A 24634-nucleotide genomic window follows, 5' to 3' on the forward strand; every position below is an offset into this window, starting at 1 on the left:
TGGAAGCTGCTAGACACTTGCAGAATGTTAATGACCTTGGCTCTGGACTGACCTTATTTGGATTTGAATGTTAAAGTAGAGGAGATTTCATATCTCATAACTAATCCCTCGGGCGAAGCAGTCTTCTCTGCAGATTGGAAAAAATCAAGTTTGTTTAGGTCCTAGAGCAGTAGTTTTGAAATGTTTTGCATTCACTAAGGTTGACATAATCATTTTAAAAGGATTTATTAAATGGATGAATAAGTAAAATTCTGACAACAGTTTCTGAGCCTCCCCAAATGGCTATATCCTTAAGGAAGAAAGAAAAAAAAAAGTGTCAAATCTTAACACTCCATGCTGTTCTCAGCAGCTGCCACACTTCTGCAGAACGCATCGGAACAATTCTGAAAAGCATTTTGCCTGTTGGGAATAAGACCATGTCTTCTTTTACGATTTAGAAAGCTTTCCATTCACAGGCTGAATTTTCTAGATTACTTGTTTGTTCTTTTCTGAAATGGGTAATTGATAGTTGTGTGGTGTGTATCGGGTGAGGAAGAAAAATGATCTTTTGAAAAATGTATCATTAAGTCGGCCGGGGAGAGGTTAATCAGAAGGAGGCAGTGGTGAAACGAAGCTATGACTTGAAGGGATTGAGAGAGACAGGAGATTTGCCGAGTGCTTTATTCGTGTAGTTTTTCCAGAGTGTTTCTCCAGGCAGCGTCTTGAGTCGTACACAGGTTTTCACATATGCAATTAGTACTGTTTATAGATTGCCTGTTATTCAATTAACAACCGAGCTGGCCATATCGACTCGCTGCAGACCTGCCTTCTCCCTGCCAGAGAGTGTACCAGGGTTATCAACTTACACAGGCTTGGATGTCTTCCAGCTGTTTAATGATAGTGTCACACGCTCTGCTTTTTCTAGTTTCATTAGTTTATAAATGTAATATGGTATCTTATTTCTGTGATTAACACTTCATTTCAGCAGGTTAAACATGCTGGTAGAGAAGTATTGATTTCTGACACTATTTCCCCTGTGTTCGTTAAGATATTTTCACATGCTTTTTATTGATTTTCTGCAAGCTGCAAACATGAGAAAGAACACCCCAAAACGTATGGCTAAATAACCCACGTGAGGCAAAGCCGCGCATTTGGCTCTTAATTGTCACTTCCTGTGGGCTTCATTTTCTATTAATTTTTAAAACAAACACTTGTCTTGCCAAGGTGTTAGGAGTAGAAGTATTCATTATAATTTGAAACAATTACACAGCACTTAGTCTTGTCAACCAGCTGTGAAAAATGTCTATTGAACTTTTTTACATTTTACTCTTTATATATTATATACACTAAAACCTGAAGGAGTTATTCATTGGGATTGCAACAAAAATAATCCTTAAACGTGATGGTAAAGGGACTCTCTTTTTGAAAATATCACCAAGTACTTTTACACGCTATGGAGGGGCTCATGTGGGCTTTTAAACATCTAGGCATTTGGCACTTAAAACAGTCGACTGGGTGCCCACGGGGTGCCCCCTGGGTAAGCTGTTCTAATAAGTGGTGTTTAATGAGAACTTTCCTCAATTCTCATAGTAATGTCGTTTCCTGTCATCTTGTTTTATTAAAGCATTTATTTATGTTAAAAGAGAATATCCAGTTGTTTAAATATATAATTATTACATACAAAGCTTGGGATATTGGCTCAGAGGCCCAAATATTATTGCTTTTGATTTTGTAATGTAGGCTGTTCTTGTTTGTTACAAAAAAGTTTAGAGAATATTTTAATAGGCTGCTTCATATTTATTGACCACTCTACATGACCCCTACTTGATGGAGGATTTGGGGTATTGGGAAATATTAGAATTGACATTTCTAAAGACTTTGAACATGGTGAGAAAAAATGAACCAGCAATGAAACCTGGTTTAGCTCTCCCAGCAGTATGAGAACAAGAAAAACCAAGATGAATTTTTCAGCTCTGAACCATAAAGCCTTGACTTGAGTGATTTTCTTTCACATATTATACCTTGGAGAATTTAAAGTAGGTGATGTCTGCTACCTACTCTTGGCTATAACCTGAACGATAGAAATGATTTCTGGGTAAGAACTTGAGGGTAGTACTTAGTTTAGTAAATACTTCAGTATTTTAGTAAAAGTTCATACTTAATTTAGTAACTTTTAGTACTTAATTTGGTAATAGTAATTTTTATTTCTTTGAACTCATGAGATTCGTAGGAGAGAAGGAGGATACTTCAAAATGATAGATATGGGACATGTCAAGGACAGTAAAATATTTGGGGGGAAAGCACGTTATTACAGCAGATTGTATTCTCGTGAGAGAAGGAAATACAATCAAATTTCGCTGAAAGGATGCTCAATTAGAGATGTGGTTGAGGGGGCCATGGTGGGGCATACCTGGCTTGATGACCTGCTGGGACAAGGGTGACACCTACTGCTTGGGGGTTTTTATTCTAGAGCTACCTTGTGTAACATCATAGCCCGTGCGTGTGCATATTGTGCGGCTATTTCATTTTTTATTAGTTAAAATTAAATAAAATTTAAAATTCAGTTCCTCAGTCACATGAAGCACATTTCAAGTGCTTCCCAGGCTCCTGCCGCAAGTGGCTAGTGAATTGGGGGGTATAGAGGTAGAGCATTTCCAGCACTGCCGAAAAGTCTATGGCACAGGGCTGCTCGATGGAATCAAGATGTATTTATACACACTTTTAGAGAAGGAAATACTCGATTTAAGAGAGTCATTGAATTTGTATTTTTTGTTTGTTTGCTTTATAAAATAAATGTCTTATCTTGTAAAAACAAAACAAAACAAAACAAAACCCTCCAGACCTATGAAGGATCAAGAGGTGAGAAATTCAGTGCTTCTGCAATGTCTAAGGTACATGGTCCTTATTTCTCCTCACTCTGTCACCCTCCAAGTTGGCTTCCTGGGGTGGTTTCCAGCCAATGCAGCTGCAGCCGTTTCAGGCAGAATTAAAAGATAGCTTAACGATTATCTCTTCTGTATACTGCTTTTGAATCTCTTTCTCCAAAGAACTTTAATTAGGGTTTGTTTAACAGTGTGCAAGGTTTCCACTGTGGGTGAGTAGGTGATAAGGAGCGAAACATGTTAGTTCAGTTAGTTGCCATCTTTTATGTGAGAGGTTAGAATTCATGTTTTATGAATTCTAAGCAGAGCTTAGCTATGCTTTGCTCTATGGACATAGGTTATGCCTGTGGCCCTGACCGGTCATCACTTAATTCCATTGGAAGAGAGGTACAAGCACATTATCCCTCAGCAGGAATCCCTCAGCATTTTGAATAATCCACAAAAATCATTAAATCTGAAGGTTGGGAGAATGGGTAGATAACCTGATCCAACCACCCTCTGGTCTAATAATGTAAAAATCCTGCAGACCATAAAGACTGATTCATATTTTAAATATGACTTAAAATTTGATTTTCCTGACATGTATCTTTTTAGATAAATTTAATCCCAACATTCATCTGATATAATTCTGGGGTTAAAGAGCTAAATGCTAAAATAGAAAATAAATTAAGGTGCCTAACACATTATAAACTCTTCTTGGTAGTGTTTTCTTTTTTTCAGTATCAACTTCAAGAGTCAGAATTAAAAATGGGATCAGTATACATAATGTTTTATTTAATATTTCTCTAGAAGGGAAATCTTGGATATTTTAGTTTGGTCTTCTTGTTTTAGACAACACAATTTTGCGAATGTGTTTTTCTGCCTGTTATACCAGAAAAGGTAAAGCATTTGCCACAAACACTCTTTGCCTATGCTTCAGATTTACTCTAGATAGTCTAATTTTCCATTAAATAATGTTAAAATCAGTCAGAAGGCTTTAAGAGTTGAAGTCAAATTCCTGATCAGTGTGGCCATCTAAGGAATTTCACAGACATGCTCTGCAGACTGTGGTGACCACAATGACGTTCTATGTGGTTGGTTAAGTTTTATTTTTGACTCAGAGGGCTATTTGAACTCTAATGGAAAATAGTGGTAATTTCCTAGTTAGGTTTTTTGTAAAGATTAAAACATTGCATGATTTGTGTGGACGTTTCACAAGACTTGTGGAATTGCATTACGCAAGAATTAACCCTCATTCCATGGAAGGCATCAGGATAAGCCTAATTGAGAGAATACACATATCAGAAGGGCAGATTGAGAAATGGAACCTCAGTATCAAGACTCCCTTAGGTCTCCAGCTAACAAGACTGGAAGCCTTCGGTTTTCTGCACCATCTTATGATGTTTCTTCTTCCTTTGCTTCTGATGAGGTGTTTAGATAGAGATTTGATTATACACCACTGCAGACATGTGTCACATTAAGAGTGTGGCCCTCAAGGAGGTATATTAAAATCTGCCACACTTTCCTTAGGTGAATTTATCTTCACCAGAAATCTTTTTTTTTTTTTTTTTTTTTCATTTGAGGTCAAGGTAGAAGGATTATCTGTCATTCAGTACAATTTGTTTTTAGGGCCTTTCCCCTGTACTTGGTTAGACATCTTTTTTTTTTTTTTAATTTTTTATTTCTTTTCAGCGTAACAGTATTCACTGTTTTTGCACCACACCCAGTGCTCCATGCAATCTGTGCCCTCTCTAATACCCACCACCTGGTTCCCCCAACCTCCCACCCCCCCGCCCCTTCAAAACCCTCAGATTGTTTTTCAGAGTCCATAGTCTCTCATGACGGTTAGACATCTTTTAAAAACATTTTTTGGACTATTCCAGTCATTTCAAGGACTCTTTGTGACTCTTTCCATATAGTCTACTAGATATTTTCGAGATGCTTTTCAGGTGGTGCCGTGTATAAACACAGGAGGTTCAGTGGTAAGTGTCAGCTGGTAAGTGTCCTGATATTTATGTATTACATGTAAAATATTTTCCTTAATCTTGAGACTTGAAATATGTCAAATTTTCCTTTTGTCTTGATTTAAAAAATAATTTATCTTTTTATCTTTTTTATATTAATTTTAAAGACTTTATTTATTTATTTGACAGACAGAGATCACAAGCAGGCAGAGAGGCAGGAGAGAGAGAGGACAAAGCTGGCTCCCCGCTAAGCAGAGAGCCCAGTGTGGGGCTTGATCCCAGGACCCTGGGATCCTGACCTGAGCCGAAGGCAGAGGCTTTAACCCACTGAGCCACCCAGGCGCCCCTATCTTTTTATCTTTTTAACCATTTGTAAGCGTACAGTTCTGTGGCACTAAATATATTCACATTTTTGTGCAACCATTGCCACTATCCATCTCCAGATCTTTTTTATTCTCCTCAACTCTGTACCCTTTAAACACTGACCTCATATACACAACTCTCTTCCCCTGGCAATCACCATTCTGCTTACTGTTGCTACGAATTTAACTACTCTAGGTATTTCGTATAAATGGAACCATACAGTATTCGTCCTTTTGTGAATGATTTATTTTACTTAGCATAATGTCTTCAAGGTAACATGTGACAGAACTCCCTTACTTTTCAAACCTGAATAATATTCCATTGTGTGTATAGACCACGTGTTGTTTAGCCATTCATCTATTGGTGGTTGCTTGGGTTATTTCCATATTTTGACTGTTATGAATGATCCTGCTATGAACATGGGAGTGTACAAATTTTTTGGTTTTCAGTTCTTTGGGGTGTGTATGTACCCAGAATTGTTATTGTTAAATAATATAGTCATTCTGTGTTGAATTTTTGAGGAACTGCCATACACTTATCAATAGTGGCCACATCATATTACTTTCCCATCATTAGTGCATAAGGCTATCCCAATTTCTCCACATCCTCACCAAAGTTTGTCTTTCTCTGTGTTTTTTTTTTTTTTAAAGCTTTTTGTAATAGTCATCCTAATGGATATGAAGGTGTATCTCATTGGGTTTTTCATTTGCATTTTTCTAACTGTTAGTGATATTGAGCAATATTTTATGTGCTTATTGGCCATTTGTATATCTTTTCTGGAGAAATATCTTTTAAAAGTCTTTGTCTATTTTTTTCAGTCAGGTTTTTTTTTTTTTTAGTTACTGAGTTTTAAGAGTTCTTACATATTCTGGATACTAACTTCTTGTCAGTGATATAATTTACAAACATTTTTTCCTGCTATATGGGTTGCTTTTTCATTCTGTAGATAATGTCTCTGAATGCACAGAAATTTTTAATTTTGAGAAGTCCCTTTTATCTTTTTTTTCTTTATTAGCCTATGCCTTTGGTATCATATATGAGAAATCATTGTCAAACCCAATGTCATGTAGATTTTCCTATTGTTTTCCCTAAATGTTCTATAGTTTGAGTTTTTATGTGTAGGTCTTTGATCTACTTTGAGCTTATCCCTCTGCACGGGGATATCCAATTTTCCCATCGTTTTGATGTTTTAAAGACAGTGACCTTTTCGTCAGTGAGGGTCATGGCTGGGAATAAGATGAGGAGGTAAGCACCTGATCCCAAGTCATGGTCAGAGCAAACCTGGACTTACTGTTCCATTATCCAAGGTTAGATTAACTGGTCTGTGAGAGTAAATGCAGCAGGACCAGGGAAGCATTCACCTCCTAATTGTCTACATCATTTGGCAAGTCTTGGGTTGGTACATGTGATCAGCTCCTTGATGTGAAGAATGGAGAAGAAAAGAGCTAAGCCATTTCTGTACCTGATCTGGATAAGGAAGAGTCGATTCTGAAAACTCTGCCCTTGGGTATTGCCCTTGCCACTCATGGTACACCAGAGCCACAACTACGCTACTCTCCTTAGCCATTTTTAGGCCAGTAATGGGTGCTATGCAACAGTGTCCAATTCTATTTAAAGTCTATCAATTCTTGGTAAAACAAGGTAATTGTATTCTGACAGAGTATGAGAGAAATTTCATGGGATGTTGAATATTCAAAGACCTTTCGTACACTGTAACAGAAATATGGTGCGCCTAAACTGGGAGGAGCCGGTATGCCTATTTTTGAGCCAGTTACAAGGATAATGGGATAAGGGGAGGAGAACAAATTGTCAAGAGTTGAAAGACAGTACATTAGTGAGTAAGAATATGAACTTTATTATAAGGAAGAACTGGGTTCTTATGCTCTTCTAGCATCTGTAAGATGTTTGCTTTGGGCTAAATGGTTAAACTTTTTCAGGCTTTTTTTTTTTTTACCCCTCTCTTTTTTATGGTGAGAATAATAATGACTGATGCTGTGGGTCTCTGTGAGATTAAATGAGATGAAATGTGTAAATCCAGTGCTTTGACAAGCCTAGGCCTAATATAAGTGCTCAGTAAGATGGTAGCATTGATGAGGGAAGAAGATACCCTGTTACAGGCTTGTTTGTTTAGTAAGGATCTTTGTCTTTCCTGAGAAGAGAGAGCTAGGTATATTCTGGTAGGAAATGTAACAAGTCCACAAATCTTGAGGTTTGTCTTTGTTTTGTTTCTACTTTGTTGTAGTTGTTTCTTTCAGCTATTCTAGATCCTTCCAGCTGAGGATTGCTAATGTGTTTCTTTTGTTTCCTCTTTTGTTAGGAATCAGTGTCAGTGATGTTCAGGTTATTTGCTTTTTTTTTGGTTCAGATTATCTTGTAAAAAAGTAATTCTTTGAGTTTTTGTTGTACTTATCGACTCACTTAGTTGTTATATTTAAGGGTTCCTTCTCTCTTTCAAAGCCCATATTCATGTGCTCCTTTTACTGAATTGTCTCCTGTTTATTAACTATCTCAGAGTTTTGTTGAAATATCTTGAAGGCATCCTCTTAACCCTTCCCATTGATTCTTGCCAGTGAGAAGAGGGGACGTCCTGGCAGCGTGGAGTGGTATCCGTCCCCTTGTGACAGATCCCAAGTCTGCAGATACTCAGTCCATTTCCCGAAATCATGTCGTGGACATCAGTGAGAGTGGCCTCATCACTATAGCAGGTATGGCATATTACCTTGTGTTTTGGGTGTGTTTTAGATAGGACCCTGAGTCAAAGTGTCACACCAGAATCTCTCTTGATGCTAATGAACAGAGAATTTTTTTTGATGATTCTGAGTAAGGTCTTACACATCGCTTTGCTGTATTTGTTATAAACAACAGGTGAATTTTGTTATGAATCAGTTAGCAAATGGGTCATTATAAGAAAAATAGGGGGTGGTAACCTAGTGAATTATTTATCAAATTATTTGTAGGTGGAAAGTGGACAACGTATCGATCTATGGCAGAAGATACCATAAATGCTGCTATCAAAGCTCACAATTTTAAAGCCGGACCAAGCAGAACAGTTGGGCTTTTCCTTCAAGGGGGCAAAGATTGGAGCCCCACGCTGTACATTAGGCTTGTCCAGGATTATGGGCTTGAAAGTGAGGTGAGTGTGAATCATCTTTTTCTCCACCTCATCTCACTACTGCCACAAACAGAATTGGCAACCAGGAGGCCTCCCTGATTTAGAATTTCCTTTTGCCGGGTTCGTTTCTGTCTGCGTGCTGTGGAAGTGAACTAAGGAAAAAAGCTGATCATACTTTTCGTCGGTTGCCTAAAAAGCAAGGCACAAGCTAGTTTCTATTTTAAAGTCTGGGGTGGGTTTGGTTTGTTCTCCGCAGACAGAGCATCATCCCACATTCTTTCTGTCTCGAGTGTACGGAAGGCTGTTCTTCAGAAGTGACATTGGGGGCAGAGTCAAGCCGAAGCTTCATCAGTCACTGATACAGTGATACATGTGTGGAAGAGTTAGTGCTGGCCTAAGCACTCAGAGCCCAAGTGGTTTCCTCCCACAAAATCAAAATCTAATACCCTCCTGGAACTATTAGTTACGGGCCGTGAAGAACTGACAGGATAAGCATGTACTTTTTTTTTTTCTTTTTTCTTCATGCCTAGAAGGTATTGCTCTTCAAAGTACCTGCCTAATGCTGTCTGGTTTCCCTAGGTGGCACAGCATCTCGCCGCTACCTATGGTGACAAGGCTTTTGAGGTGGCCAAGATGGCAAGCGTAACTGGAAAAAGGTGGCCCATCGTTGGTGTGCGTCTTGTGTCAGAATTTCCATACATTGAAGCAGAGGTATGTGAGTGGTTACGTGGGAATCTCTTGTCTGCCACGAGATGCTGGTCACCTACTGAAAAATTATGTATCTGGCTAGGGTTTAATGCCCATTTGCCAGCCAAAGCCTTCAGGAAAATGTCTGCCCTGCCCAGATCCCTTCATTTATAAACTTACAGGTTAAATCTGAAGCAATATGGACAGTGGAAATGATCTTAATAGAAAGGATGTATTTCTTCCTCTTCCGCAGAGCTACCCCAAGTCTTGTGACTTCATAGTTGTTTGCCTCTTTTGTAAATTTGTAACTCCTCGAGTTTATACTCACTCGCTGGCTGTTGACATAACTTGGTTTGCACTTAACTTCCCAAGGACTGAAGCTTTATTTCTCATCGAGTTTCTACATTTTGTGAAACCAGAGGCCAGGCTTTATATTTATTTATGATTCATTGTACTTTAAAGGACGAGGGTCCAGTGAGCATTTGTTTGTTGGTTAACCACAAGCCTTCTGTCCTCTTGATACTCATAGACAGAAAACTCTGGACAGCCTAAAGAGATGAAACCATACTTTTTTTTTTTTTTTAAAGATTATTTATTTATTTATTTGACAGACAGAGATCACAAGTAGGCAGAGAGGCAGGCAGAAAGAGGAGGAAGCAGGCTCCCTGTTGAGCAGAGAGCCCGATGTGGGGCTCAATCCCAGAACCCTGGGATCCTGACCTGAGCCGAAGGCAGAGGCTTTAACCCACTGAGCTACCCAGGTGCCCTGAAACCATACGTTATAATACTTGTTCTTTGCCTACATGGCTATGTAAATTAACATCCATATGATGTATAAGCAAAGAGGTAAGTGAGTACTGTGGGTGGTAAATGGGAAGCAATGCAGTCTGCATGTTTGTGCCAGGGTCAGTTCAGGAAGAAGGCATCAGCTTTTTTCCATTTTGTCCCAATTTACAAATCTCCTTCAGCAGGTGGATGGGGAGCTTGTATGATGTCCTTATTTGTGTCATGCCTCTTAGAGGACCAGGGTATATAAAGAGCAATGTCACTTTCCCCTGAGCGTGAATTATTTTTAAGTGAAATTTTATTTCTTCTTTTAAAGATAAAGCCCACACTGATAATTTTGCTTTAATTTCAACTCAGGTGAAATATGGGATTAAGGAGTATGCCTGTACAGCAGTGGATATGATTTCACGGCGCACTCGCCTGGCATTCTTAAATGTCCAGGCGGCAGAGGAAGCCCTCCCCAGGATCGTTGAACTGATGGGCAGAGAACTGAATTGGGATGATTACAAAAAAGAGGTATTATATAGAAGTCTTTGAAACCACAGTTCCTTTAAAACCACAAGACATGTCACGTCTTTGTCTGTTAATAGAGGCTAGTATAGTTTTCAGTGGGAACTTTTGATTTCTGCATGTGGGGAGTGTGTTTAGTATTGCTAGGTCTTAGGATCCCAACTGGAAAGATATTCTGGTTTCAAAATGTGTTGTTTGTTTCTGGAAAATCCCTTTTAGAAAAATACTCTTCAATTTGTGGTCATAATTCCTGAAAAAGTAGGATAATAATGATTGTGGGTAGAAACTTTTCTGGTTTTCATTGAAAACACTTTTAGAATGTATTCTAAATTTCCATGGTGAAATTCACACTTGTGCAAATTTGCCCTTGGTAGGAAATAGCGGTTTTATTGCCTGACCACTAAATGCTTATTGATTTGTGTCATTTGGAATTTTATATTTATATCCAAATTTAAAAAAAAAGAAAAACAGTGATGCTCAGATGCCCACATGTACAGCCCTGGGCTTGTTGTAATAAACAGAAGATTGTCATGATTTTTAATTAAACCAAATTGTTATAACATGCAGAGACATTTTTGTGTATTTATAGGAAAAAATGCTTTCTGTGCTCCTTGGTTCCATTCCTACCCCCTGCCCAGTCTTTCTTAAACTGGTTCCACTGAAGCTTGTTTTTACCACTTTCTGAGACTAGCTCTGATCACACTCACCGCTGGCTTCCATGTTGCTCAATATACTTGTCAGTTCTCGGTCCTCCATTACTCACGCATTTCGTGGCATTGACACAGTTGATTCCTCCCTCCTTCTTGAACTCCTTTTTGGAATCCTCTCTGTCTTCATCTAGTCAGGCTGCTATTACAGAATACTGCAGTCTAGGGTTACGCTTACCTAGACTTAACAACAGGAATTCCTTTCTCTCAATTCTGGAGGCTAGGAGTCTGAGATCAGAGTGCCAGCATGGTTGGTTTCTGGTAAGAGTGCTCCTGCTGACTCTCAGAGAGCTGCCATCTTGTTGTGTCTTCTCATGGAGGAGAGAGAGGGAGGAAGAGGGATCCCATTCTCAAGACTCATCTATCTAAACCTTGCCAAAGCCCCATCTCTGAATACCATCACATTGGGGTTAGGGCTTCAACATATGGATTTGGGGGAGGGGGGCAGTTCAATCCATGGCACCATCTCTTTTGGATCTCCTCCTCTCTCTCCCCACTCACTACCACCACCAGCACTCACGACTACTACTACTACTGACCTCTCCATGTCAAAAATAGCTATTCCATCTTTTAGTTCCTTAGACCTAAATCTCAGTATCATACCTGATCTGAATCCATCCACAAACTTTATCATATTTATCTTCAAATAGTGGCTTGAATTCAACCCCTTCTTAACACAGTCAGCTGCTATCACCCTGCTTTCAGCTACCAGCATTTCTTCCACTGTTTATTATAAAAGCTTCCCTCCCACAGGGCAGTATTCTTACTTTAACAACTTAGCGATTCTATTAAAACATAAGCCCAGATCTTTGGATATGTCAGTCCAAATGAAGTTCAGAGGGGAGGTCTGAACTAAAGATATAAATTTCTGTTGGTATTTAATCCATCAGGCTGGACGAGATCATATAGGGAGTTTGTGCAGTGAGATAACAGCAAGTTGTTCCAACAGAGCCCTGGAGCTCTCCAGAGTTCGGAAGTGGGGTAGATAAGGAAGACGCCCCGAGCAAGGGAAAGTGATAGCTAGTGAGGTTGGAGAAAGGGTGAAAAGACTGAAGAAGGAGTTGTGTCCTAGAAGGAAAGGAAGAAAATATTTCCAGAAAAGAAAAGTAATCTACTGTATCAAATGATGCTGGTCAACTAGTAGGATGAGGACTGATCATGAACAATTACTTTTGCCGAAACACCCTCTGGTTTACTCGAAGCCAAAGTCATGACAGCGGTTTGTTTACAAGGTCTCCAGGATCTGGCCACCACCTTTCTGATCCCCGTGGACTTCCCATTCACTCATTCCCCACAAGCTGAGTTGCTCTTTCTTATTTAAGCCTTGCTGATGCCTCTGCCTGGAATGTTCTTTCCTGGGTACCCTCATGGCCTAGCCCTTCACTTCCTGTCCCTCTCCCTACCTTATTTTTCTCTTTGGCATCTATTCCTATTGGATATACCATGTATTCCGTTGTTTGTTTATTTGTTATCTGCCTCTCATCCAGGAAATGAGCTTTCCAAAGGAGACGACATGATCTGCTTTGTTTCTGTAACCTCAGTGCCCATCATGGTAGGCCCTCAATAAGTAACTGTCAATGAGTGAATGAACATAACTGAGCATCTGTGTCCTATATGGAAGGTGTAAGGAAGGCCTGAGCATAGATCCTGTCCTTAAAACATTCTCATTCTGGTGTAGATTCCCAAAGGTGGTTACATATCAGAATCACCTGAAATATAGGGAAAGCAAACAGATTTTTGAGGCTTGGCTTTAGACTATCAAATTCAGGGTCTTCGGGGCTGAAACCATGACCCTGCATTTTTAAATTTCTCCTAACTTTAGTGCAATGCTAGTGTACTGATGGCAGAAGTCACTGGCTGAAGAGGTCCTTCACCTGACCACAAGGTTAACCTTTGGTTAGCCTTTACTCCCTTTTTATAGGTGAGAACACAGGCTCAGTGAGTACATGCAGTCAGAGTTCATACAGCTAGTAAATTGTGGAACAGGGGCTGAAGCCAGGTACTCTGATTTCAGGGCCTGAGCTTTCCCCACCTTGCCCTGTTGCCCCCGCATTGGCAGGACTAGATGTAGCTCTTCCAGTGTCGATTTCGATTTGATGGACTAAAGCTGCCTACAAAGACAACCCAAGAATGAAACTTGTGCCTTTATTAATGCCAATCATTTTTTTTTTTTTTTTTACCATATAGAAAGATTGGGGATAATGTGTTCCTGTAAAAATTATGGTTGGAAAGATTTGAATATGCAGGAAGATAACTGGTGCCAGGAATTCAGGCTGTAGGAGGTAGGAAGGAGGAAGAAAATTCTGTAAACTGGCTGTGTTTGGCCCTCCTGAGGAAACTAGATTTAACTTCATTCAGTTCAAGTTTTATGAGTAGATTCGTGTGCTCAGAATATTCTCCCTTCCCCCCTCAACAAAGTAAGAGAAATAAATGACCTCAAGTTATTACCTAGTATCTGAGCTGTAGGAGTATTAATGAGACCTGTGGACAGTCTAGAGAGAACAAAGGAGAAGGAAAAAAAAGAATTAAAGGTTAGAAAGCTGGACTTCTGAGAAAAGGTGAAAAGCATTGGGATTATTTAACCTGCAAAAGTGAAAGCAGAACAAGGTGATAAATAACTCTCTGTAGATGAATCGTGGTTGTTTTTCCCAGTCAATACTTAATGAGTGACTTGTATACTGAGCATTATACCAAATATTTTAGGGGAATAATAACTAGTTCATAGTTTCAAGGATCTTGAAATCTAATTGAGTGGTTACAACCAGTATATACCTCAGAAATGCATGTCAGTTTTCAAAATTGAGAGAAAGATTTAGAGAACAGCTACTTGAGAGATCGAATCCAACATCGGAAGAACTGATAAGGGAAGAACACATTGTCTAAGGGAACTGGGGGTTGATAGAGGAGTTGGTGGACATTTAGAGAATGGGACATTGCCAAATTGTGCTCTGCAAGGTGTAAACCAAAAGATGACTGCATGGACAGAAGAATTTGGGAAACTCTGAGTTCAACAAAGGAAAGCATTTTTTTTTTCTTTAGCACAGATGATTTGGTGCTTTCAAATGCCCGTGTGCATTGTCTGTTTCCAAAAGGGAACTTATTCAGAGATGGACCCACCTCTCACTCTTTGGAAGGGCTGGAGGGAGGGAGACTAGCACTACTCAAGATGAATGTTGGGAAATGCTGCCATCGTGTTTAGTGAGGTGGATTTTATACTTTCATACATACATACATTTCCTTGAGAGACTTTAAAGAGAAGACCACTTAAGTCAATTGAGAGGGCCTCACAAAAAGAAATGTTTTCAAAACTGATTCTTATGAGAAGGAAAAGGGGGCAGCATGTGAAGAAACGGGATTGTGATTCAGAACAAAGCCAGCTGATAAACACCATATTTAAAATAGATGGAAGACAGGTGCTCCGCAATGAAAGGGTTCCTGGACTAATGCGAATGTCGGAATAGAACAGTGTCAGGAGTTTCCCCTAACAGTGTCAGGGGAAAAAATGCTAAGGACACCAAAAATAAATTTTATTTTATTTATTTATTTTTTTAAAAAACTTTTCTCTTTTAAAGATTTTATTTATTTATTTGACAGGCAGAGATCACAAGGAGGCAGAGAGGCAGGCAGAGAGAGAGAGAGGAAGCAGGCTCCCTGAGGAGCAGAGAGCCCAATGCAGGGCTCGGTCCCAGGACCCTGAGATCATGACTTGAGCTGAAGACAGAGGCTTTAACCCACTGAGCCACCCAGGTGCCCCCAAAAATAAATTTTAAAAATCGAAAAGAATGCATGCAAGGCCTAACCTAGATCATTGCTTAAAATGAGTGGCACCATATTCTTGAATGCTGGAGAAAAGAGAGAACAATTCAACTCAGAGTCTAAAACCAAATTTCTTTCCTTCTTTTTTTTTGTCAAGGAGAACAGTTTTCAGTGTGAAAAGAGCAAAATAAATATTGGTAAGAGGAAATAGATATTCAAATAGGAGGCTGCTCTGAACGAGTTTATATGCCAGCCCAGAAAAATGATATCTCTGGGTACTCAGAGAATTTGCAGATGGGATTATTTAACTACCGTTGAGCTTTAAAATATTGTGGCAAATAAGAACAGAACCAGAAGACAGAAGGTGGGCAAATGTAGTACAAAATTCCAAAAAGAGAAAGGAAAGAAAAAGATGGTTTTTGTAAGCTGTAAGCCAGCAGGAGAGTGCTGTGAAAAACCAAGACAGTGTTCTCAACAATAGTTACTATCTGCTGGGACTGGGGACAGTGGAAAGTGCCAGAGTAACTGTTCGGAGAACTTGTTTCTTCTCCTGACTCTGTTACTCCCACCCAGCTCTCAGCATCCTTGTGACAAAGCTTCAGGGTAGCTGATCCAATGATGTCTGTCAGTGTCTTTGCCTCCACATCATAGGGGCCGTTTGTCACCTTTAATTGCTTTATTTGTCACTAAACCACAAGGATTGGGTTCTCTAGATTTGGCTAGATGATACTGGGTGAGAATATTCCTCAGGAAAAAGAAACAAAATATTAAAACACTCAACAACATGAATGAGTCTCAGAATCATGATGCTGTGTGAAAGCGGTCAGACAGAAAACACTATGTACTATAGGGGCCCTTGTATGTGAAACTCAAGAAAAGACAAAAACACTCTGGAGACAGAAAGCAGATCAGTGATGGCTTGAGCCTAGCAGATCAACTGAAAAAGAAAAAGGGCCAGAGGAAGCTTCTTCGGGTGATAGAAATGTCCTATATCTTGATCGTGGTAGAGTATACATCAAACTGCGTATCTAAAATAGGTGCATTTTATTGAATATAAATTATACTTCGGTGAAACTGGAAGAAATAAAAAATTGTGCTGGTCAGAAAAGTAAGAAAGGAAAAAAAATCAATAATTCGTTCCATAAATCTTTGAACTTTGTGTATGCTTGTGTTTTAGGAGGAACTTGAAACAGCCAGGAAGTTTCTGTATTATGAAATGGGCTATAAATCTCGATCAGAACAGTTAACAGATCGCTCTGAAATTAGCCTCCTGCCTTCCGACATCGACAGGTACTTCTAACAAGTTTCCATATTTCTCCGTTTTGACTTGACCTACGTAGGTATGTTTTTCCAATGTTCAATGTTGTGTTCCAGGTACAAGAAGAGATTTCATAAGTTTGATGCAGACCAAAAGGGCTTTATTACCATTGTTGATGTTCAGCGTGTATTAGAGGTAAGATTTTTTTAGCTCAATGTCTTTGCTAGTAAAAAAACCATAAAAACTTGATTAGATCATTTTTTCTGCCTCTGATGCTTTCTATGAGTAATTTTCTCCTGTAATTTTTGAAAGGTTGGTAGCTTTAATAAAAGGGCATGCATCATTTTTAATTAAACTCCTTATTTTGTGCTTTCCTTCCATTTAGAGTATCAACGTCCAAATGGATGAGAATACACTACATGAAATTCTGAATGAAGTAGACTTGAACAAAAATGGACAGGTGGAACTCAATGAGTTTTTGCAGGTGAGCTGTGGTGAGGGGAAACATGTGTGTTTGGTTTTTATCTTTTGGTTGTAAATGGCTGTTTGAGAATGGATTCTTTTTTTAATTTTTTTTAAAGATTTTATTTATTTGACAGGCAGGGATCACAAGTAGGCAGAGAGGCAGGCAGAGACAGAGAGAGGGGGAAGCAGGCTCCCTGCCAAGCAGAGAGTCTGATGCAGGGCTCCATCCCAGGACCCTGGGATCATGACCTGAGCCAAAGGCAGAGGCTCTAACCCACTGAGCCACCCAGGCGCTCCCTCAGGATGGATTCTTAAGTCCACACGGTTGTCACGTCATTCTGAAAAAAAGAATGCTTGAAGCCAGCAAAGTTTGCCTGGGTCTGCGCTCAAGGATCAGGCTCTGCCTGGAGCATGTTCTTTTCCCTTTCTTTCTTTCTTTCTTTCTTTCTTTCTCTCTTGTTTTTGTCTTTGTTTTGTTTTGTTTTGTTTTCTTCTTCTAAGACGTTCTGTTGTGTTGGGCAATTTCGATGAACAAGTTAATCCTGGTTTAAAGGGCTGAATAAGAAGTATGCTTTTTAGAAAAATATGCCATGGACTACTACTGCCAGACCATTTTTCACCTGCTTCAAAAGAGGCACACACCGTATTTCTAATGTGGAAAGTAATTTTTTTAAAGATGTTAAAAAAAAATTCTAGTTGTATTGATTTGAGGATATTTACGAGAGACCCTGCAATGTAATTATTATATTCCTACATAATGAAGAACCTGAAAAGCAAAAGAAAGGAAACCTGTATTTTTGGGGTCAAGACCCCATAATTCAGGCATTTCTATTTCCATTGTTCCACTTCCCCAAGTCTCAGTTGTTTAATTGTAATCGTGAAGAAAGCAAATTCTGTTATTCTAACTTCCAACTGAAGGCTACACACCATTCCTTAAAAGTTCCTTAAAAGAAGGAAATTTAATAAACCCATACATTATTTGTAGCTGTGCATAGGACTCTGTTCATATGAAGAATGCACTGGTTTCCAAGTGGTCGGGTTTTTTCCACAGTGCTTCTCGGGGCAGGTATTTCAAATGAATGCCAGGTCTTGCTTGTACCCTGGCAATGATGAATGCTGAACATGAAATAAATTAATGCTGGGGATTTTGGTCAATGTCAGCCCTTTCTTCACTGTGTCAAGTTAAACAAACAATATCAAGGCAAAGGAAATGGTAATTGTCTCTCTGGAGATGAGCTGCAGATAAGAGCATTGTTGAATCTAAATGCAGAAAATTTTCACAGGTTGTGTCCAGCATTACAAAAAAGAATGTTTAGTTCTTTAGCTTACTATTTAAGTGCACATTTGAAATGGAGTTTAAAATATATGCTGGGGAATTAGAAAACATTAAATACATTTTTTTTTTGGTCTAGTTTTTTCTCAAGAATATTTTATTGTTTGTCTCAGAATTTTAGAAAACTTTTCTTCAAAGAAATAGCTTATGCTTCATTTCATGCGTGTTGTAAATAAACAATAGCATTTAGGGTTGAAAGATCTGGAGTTTTAGAAACAATAAGAGTCTAATTTTATGGATATGCTATGTGGCTTGGGTTTTAAGTAATTTTCTTGAGTGCAATAGAATTAAACACATGGAAATTAATTTAAACCATCTGCAGATTTCCTTGTAGAGTTTTTAAATAATTATTTCTTGTCCACTTCTAAATGAAAGAGACTATTCATGCTTCTACTAAGTACAAATACACAGTGTAATTTTCAACTTAAAAAATGCTGACCATATTTCTCATGAAATATATTCACACCTGAATGTTGTTGTTGTTTTTTCCCCTCATAATATGGTTTCAAGATACTTGTAATGTTTAAAGAAAACTGAATTTTTAAAGGTTGGTACATCATATACTATTTATGAATCAAGAAAAAAAACTCTAGCTCTATCAGTTTTGTTAGCTCCGATAAACTTAGAACGTCTTCATGGAACCATAGACAAAACAATAAACAGTAAATTGTTCTGTCTTTAGATGTCAGCATTCTTTATGTTACACCATTTGTCAGATGTAAAGTATGTTTTCAGTGTGTTTTTTTTAAATAAATTATTTTTCTTTTCCAAACATAAAGAGCCCATGTTTATCCCATGAAACACCTATTTGAATATAGATCTGTGTTTTCAGTAATCATGTTTTCAGTAATCATGGAACGATCACTACAGATGTTGCATGGTTACATGACTTTATTTTTAGGTTTGGGCTCTAATGACGCCCTGCATGTAGGAGTCCATCTCTAATAAGCAGTGGCTTGTGAAACAGCTTTTAATAAGGTCATGAAATTCTGATCCAGCCCTTTGGCAGATGCCTCTGACTCTTATTCAGAGTCATTTTTAAGAAATGTATCTCTGTAGGCTCAAGAGTATAACCCTAAAAATATTTTGAGAATTTTTCCTGGTGAATGGCTGAGTTCTTTTCCAAATAAATAAATACAAAAGATTGGGAAAGTGAGATCAAGAAAAGCAAATAGTTAAAACCACATCAACTTGAGAAAGAAAGAAAAAAAATCCCCATGCTCATAATTGCAAAGTGCCTTCCAGATTAAAGGCCTTTGCCCGCTGACTGCATGTAATTTCAAGACTAATTCTGATTTTATCCATTGGATAAAAATGAATTAACTAAAATCTGGGCTGTGGAGTGCTTTTAATTCTTAAGGTAGATCTCTGGGTCCATTTCAAGGACTTAAATGTAAATTACTTTAAAAAGTCTTTAAGGAATTTGGATTTAAGGGACTTGAAGTTGTCAAGTACAGTAACACTAAAAAAGAGTAGTTAAATATAGGTCATGATTTCTCTTTGTTCAATCCCCGAGATTCCTTTTTAAGATTTTTAAATGAAATTACAGATCCAATATTTGAGTGGCTCCAAAAAAATATGTGCCCTGAGCACATGAAAGGGGCAAAAAGTGATGCATTTGATTTGCATTTTAAAAGCAGGTTGATTGGCTAGCTAGGTATAGTTTTCACAACCCTGAAACATCTGCCCCTTTCCTGCTTTTTGAGATGTTCAAAGATTGTATTCTTCTTATTGGAGCTGTAACACCCTCTATGGGTTTTTGATGGAGCCGCTGCAGAGGTAACCATTAAAATGCGGTGAAGAAGGGGGGAAGCACGCCTGCCTTCTGACCCTGTTGCCTATTTTCTCTTGAAGCTGATGAGTGCTATTCAGAAAGGAAGGGTGTCCGGAAGCCGGCTCGCGATCCTGATGAAAACTGCAGAAGAGAACCTCGACAGAAGAGTCCCCATTCCAGTGGACCGAAGCTGTGGAGGATTGTGAGTCTGGGCAGTACATCCACAGCCAACAGACACAGGAAGAACAAATCATCCTGTAACAACCAGAGATGACTTAGACCACTCCAAAATAGTGGCCATAGGTAGCTGCCTTTGTTAACACTGGGGAACATTCCAAAGCTTCAGGGCGTTGATTTGTCTTCACCATTCAGTCTAGCTTCTGAACAGCGTATTTTATCTTGTTTCTCACCGATTTAATGTTTTGCATCCATTTTGTAACCTGTTAGACTGGACTTACTCCCTTTTTGTTTGTCTCTTCATTTATTCTGGGTCAGTCTTAAGGCATTTTGGCCAAAATTGAATAGAAGCTGGAAAAATTTTGTGACTGTAGGTAGGATTTGCTCCTAACAGAAATTGAGCAGGGAGTGACCTATAGAAATGATAGCATTTCTGGAGACCACTCAGATCCTTCTTCCCCGAGCTGGTCTTTCTTCCCCATCCAAACAATATTGTGTAGTTTCATATCCAGGGTATGACTGGCAAAACTGGAGAGGGAAGACAAAGTTTAGATCTGGTTACAGGAGCGAGTCTCAAAGAGAAACTCTGAACGCTTCCAGAATCACAGGTGTACGATAAGGATAGCATTGACATTTGCTGGATTACACTGATAGTTTCGTCTCAGCAATTCATTTTTTTCCCCCCAGTCACTGCTGGTTTTTCTTTGACTATTATAGTTGCCAGGAAGATCCTTGCTTTTCATATTTTAAAACCAGCATTTAAGTGGCAAGTTGGATGTAATGGGATGAGACTAAACTTCTCAAATCCTTACAGCAGGAATAAAGTTAGAGATTTAAAATCTGTGTGTGTATATCCACACACGATAGCACGATTTTCAATCCCCAAATCCTAAACTGTGGAGCATGTGCTGTTGTCAAACATGGCCTATTTGGCTTAGTTTATTGCATCATTTTGGGGGAGTAATTTCAAATGGAGAGTAAAAGAGGATCGAAGTAACCTTTAGTTAACTTTAATTATAATTATTTGTAAAAAGGAACAATGCTTCAGTACTCAAGGTCATTTGGGTTGCTTAAAGCCTTTCTCCTTCATGGAAAAGTTCTCAACCACAGAGAAAAATAAAAGAAATAAAACCACGCACAACTCATACCCACACACAGACCCCTCCTGCACCACACACACACACACACACACACACACACAAATAAATCTGCATTGAATTTAAAGGGCCAATGTGGTATGATGCTTTTGCAACACTTCACTAGCATTTTAACCAATGATCTGAATTTTTACCCACTGTGCTTCCTTCTGTGAGGTTAACTAACTGTCTTTTTATTTTCTAAGATCAAGTTGTGTATGTAATAGGAGATAGAACTCTATATTTAATGGCAGGCTTTAATTGCACAGACTTGAGATCTTAGGTTTTTTTTTTTTTTAAACTGATACATAAAACACTTTGTGCTGTTATTTCTATTTATGTGACCATTGTAATGTACCTTTCTGCCTCATTCAAGTGGGGTATGAGCCTGGAGGTCATAATGTTAACACTGGACGTTCACTCAACCTAAGCCCCCATCCCACTTCAAAATATTCATTTGTTTTTTTTTTTAAATGAAGTTCAGACTTGCCACTTCCATAAGGAAAACCTAAAACAGAGCCAAGGATGCTCCCAGGTATCACTGTGAACATTTTTCTTTCAACGTGGGAGCATTTTACACTGCCTTTAAAAAAAAACAAAAACAAAAAGAAAAAAACATTAGAAGCATGTGGCTTTGTAATTTAGTGGGGTTTTTTTGTTTTTGTTTTTGTTTTTTAATCAAGACAATAAGTTCCACTGTTTAGAACCTGGTGACCCTTGATAAAAATGCTGTCCTTTAAAGCACCATGGATGACGTACCACAATACAGTACATTTGTGCTCTCTCTCTTTCTCTCTTTCTAGTTAGATCAAGATAGCGAGAACTTGTGCCCTCCCTGAACCCTGAACCCATTACAGTAGGGACCGGCTTAATAGGCTGACTGGCTTGTGCAGAACTCTGTGTGTACAACAGGCTGGTTTGTGCACGCTTTGCTCAGAGTAAGTTCCTTTAAGGACAAAGAAAAGCGCACTTTGCTTCCTTTGAGTGTCTCTGCTTTTGCTGAAAATCTGCTAATTCTAAAACATACGCTCCTTCACCAATCCCAGAGACTCGTCTTGGAAGTGAGCTGGTTCCAAGTCTTTACTGTGAATAAAGCACCCCCGCATTTTTGTGTGAGTTCTTAATTAAACCTGTACAGCTTCTGTACCTGATTTTAGAAAAGGGGAAAGGAAATGGAGGGATTAGCCCCTTCAAAACCTATTCTAAGGACAAGGGAATTTTTCTTTTCTTTTTGTATGTATGGGATACTAGGTGATTCTGTGGGGGTGGGGGTGGGGGGGTGCAGAGATTGTCTTTATCATCAAGTGATTTGTTTCAAGAGCCTTTAAGGGAATTCAGGTGAAGGAACCCCCATCTGTGGGGAAGAGATGGATTCTCCTTTAAATAGCCCCATACCACAGTCCTAACAATAGTGACCATGCTGGATTGTTTGTTAAGCCAAGGCTGTCTGCCTCATAACCCTCACGCTGTTTGCAAGATTCTTGCTTTCAATCAATTTATACCAAGTGCAACTTTAGGATTTCTACTATTAAATGCACGCTCCCTATTCTGCTTTAGTTTCTAGCTTCGTTTTATCTTTTCCAAAATATGTGGCTTTGTGTCTTGTACAACAACACAAATTTCATTGTGACTTTGACTAAACATACTGTAAGGATGATCACCGATCTTACTTCCTTTTTTATGTATTGGTAAAGATTTTTTGGCCTATGAATGTAATAACATTAAAGTCAGTGACGCTCTAACTTGCACTGTTTTGCATTATGTCCACCGTTTTCAGGGAATAAAAAAGCCCTACTGTGTTTTTAAAGACTCAAGTACAAGCTGGTGCTGGAGTGGATAGGCGCACTGCATGCCTTTAAATGTGGCCCTTTCGTGTATGTGTTGGGTTATTGTTCTAGATGGGACTGTTAAATACTGTGTTTGAGGCTGGGTTGTCATTTTTATAACTGTCTTGGTGTTTTATCGCCATTATTTATTACTTTTGATATACAGAATGAGCTGCATGCATTTATAGAGCAATAAGAAGATGTATTTAATGTGCCTTGTTTTTAACTGAATAAGAACTGAAAGCACGAATCAATAAAACTGATTAAAATGGTCCAGTTGCTGGCATTTTGATGTTACTTACAGTCAGAGAAATAACTTTGATTACTGTTGAAGTTTAAAAAAAGTTTGAAAATATTTCCAGCAACTTTTTTTTTTTTTTTTTAAATGGCACTTACCCATTAATTCTTCTGGCTTGGAATTTTGTAATTTTCATCTCAAAAGTGAATCTCTGCATAGACAAATGTAATTTTATGAGACTGCCAGAATTATTTGTATTAATTTGTTGCTGGAGCCTTTAGGGCACGACTTCTGTATTTGTGCAATCCTATTCTAAAATTATATTCATCCCGTTACAACTCTGTTGAATTCTTTTTTTTTTTTTTTCTTTCCTCCACCTTCCCTCCCCCCACACTTGGTCAACCAGAGCTTTTCAGCCTAAGTGTTCCCAGGCACAATGATGAATTTTATCATAACTAAAATCAATAGAAATGAATGGGAAAGATTACATAATCCATTTTGATCATCTTACATGTCAAGTTAGTGCAGGGTTGCCAAGTGTTGATAAATGCTCTGACAGAAAAAATGCTATATATTTTCATTGTCAGTAAATCAGTAAAGCTGTTATCAGTTTTAACACAAATTTTATAATGCCCGTGTTATTTTATAGGTTTTGATTTACACATGTATATGGAGCGCGTTCTCCATTTGTGGTTTAGATGTGCGGCCTCCTGGTTTTACATGCTCAAAGGCCTGTGTGAGTTTCTGAAGGTTCTTTGAAATTGTATAGAATCCCGCAAAGCGATGACTCCCGGACAGACTTGCAACAATGAGCTGTTTGTTCAGTGCCTGGAGAAAAATTTATTGCCGCTCAAAACGTCATCCAGTGAGCTAGCTTATCCAATTTTATAGCACTTTAAAATTTGTCAACATAAAATTTGTCCAAATCCCTGCCTCCCAGTTTTCAAAATGTATAAAATGTATGGTAAATCAAAGAAAGGGAAATAGATACTAACATCCGTATTCGCAATCTTTGGCAACACTGCATTATCCCCAGTGTCGGACTTCATCTGATGCCTTTTGACTTACAAAGGAAGGAAACATAAGTTTCCAATTGATGTGGCACCCTTAAAAGGAGAGAATTTCTGTAGAGGAGATGGCGTTGATGAGCCTTTTGTGCCTATATTTTGTACTTGAGGCGTCCGGCTACCAAACTCATGAAATGCACACACGAAACGTCAGCTGTGTGAGCTATTAGGACACGCGAGATAGTCCTGCAAGATCCAGGGCTAAGACGGTTTGGGACCCTTGGCAAAAAGTCAAGAACTACCTTCGCATTTCGTTAAATCCCTAATCCAGAATCCCAAGATTCATCTGATCTAAGCAAGATACTGCTTGAGCAAAATGATCGGGGCCATGTTCCTTCTCCTCATTTGGCACTAAATGGCGTTGTTCAGTAAACCAGTAAACCCTACCACCAGTTCCCCTGTGAGTTCCCCGTATTCGTGTCAGAGTCGCTTGAAACCGTGGAGGTTAAGGTGTGTAACCTGTAGTCGTGGAGAGTGTCTCACGTTTCAGCGAAGAGAAGGGAGGCTTGAGTGTCATGGCACCCACCATGGCTACTGTGAGAGCGTGGCACTTGCCCCTTTTGGTTTCATCGAATTCTGAGCCCTTCCAGCCCGTTATCTGGTGTCTTAAGCAGTGTCTCTGGTCTCATTTTCCA

The 24634-nt window shown here is 38.8% G+C and overlaps 1 protein-coding gene across 4 annotated transcripts in view; it reads left to right on the plus strand.

Annotated features, from left to right (window-relative positions):
* Positions 1–22966, plus strand: part of GPD2 (glycerol-3-phosphate dehydrogenase 2) — a 140855-nt gene extending 117889 nt beyond the window's left edge. For 3 of the 4 annotated variants that reach the window (XM_047721795.1, XM_047721793.1, XM_047721794.1), the window contains exons 10-17: positions 7738–7872; positions 8125–8300; positions 8859–8990; positions 10110–10268; positions 15903–16015; positions 16100–16178; positions 16369–16467; positions 19636–22966. In XM_047721795.1, the coding sequence (XP_047577751.1) occupies positions 7738–7872; positions 8125–8300; positions 8859–8990; positions 10110–10268; positions 15903–16015; positions 16100–16178; positions 16369–16467; positions 19636–19761 (1019 nt within the window). In that variant the 3' untranslated portion in view covers positions 19762–22966. The remainder of the gene's footprint in view (positions 1–7737; positions 7873–8124; positions 8301–8858; positions 8991–10109; positions 10269–15902; positions 16016–16099; positions 16179–16368; positions 16468–19635) is intronic. The other variant, XM_047721796.1, reaches the window with a different exon arrangement.
* The last annotated feature ends 1668 nt before the right edge of the window (positions 22967–24634 follow it).

Source organism: Lutra lutra, chromosome 3 (assembly GCF_902655055.1).
Source record: "Lutra lutra chromosome 3, mLutLut1.2, whole genome shotgun sequence".
Lineage (NCBI taxonomy): Eukaryota > Metazoa > Chordata > Mammalia > Carnivora > Mustelidae > Lutra > Lutra lutra.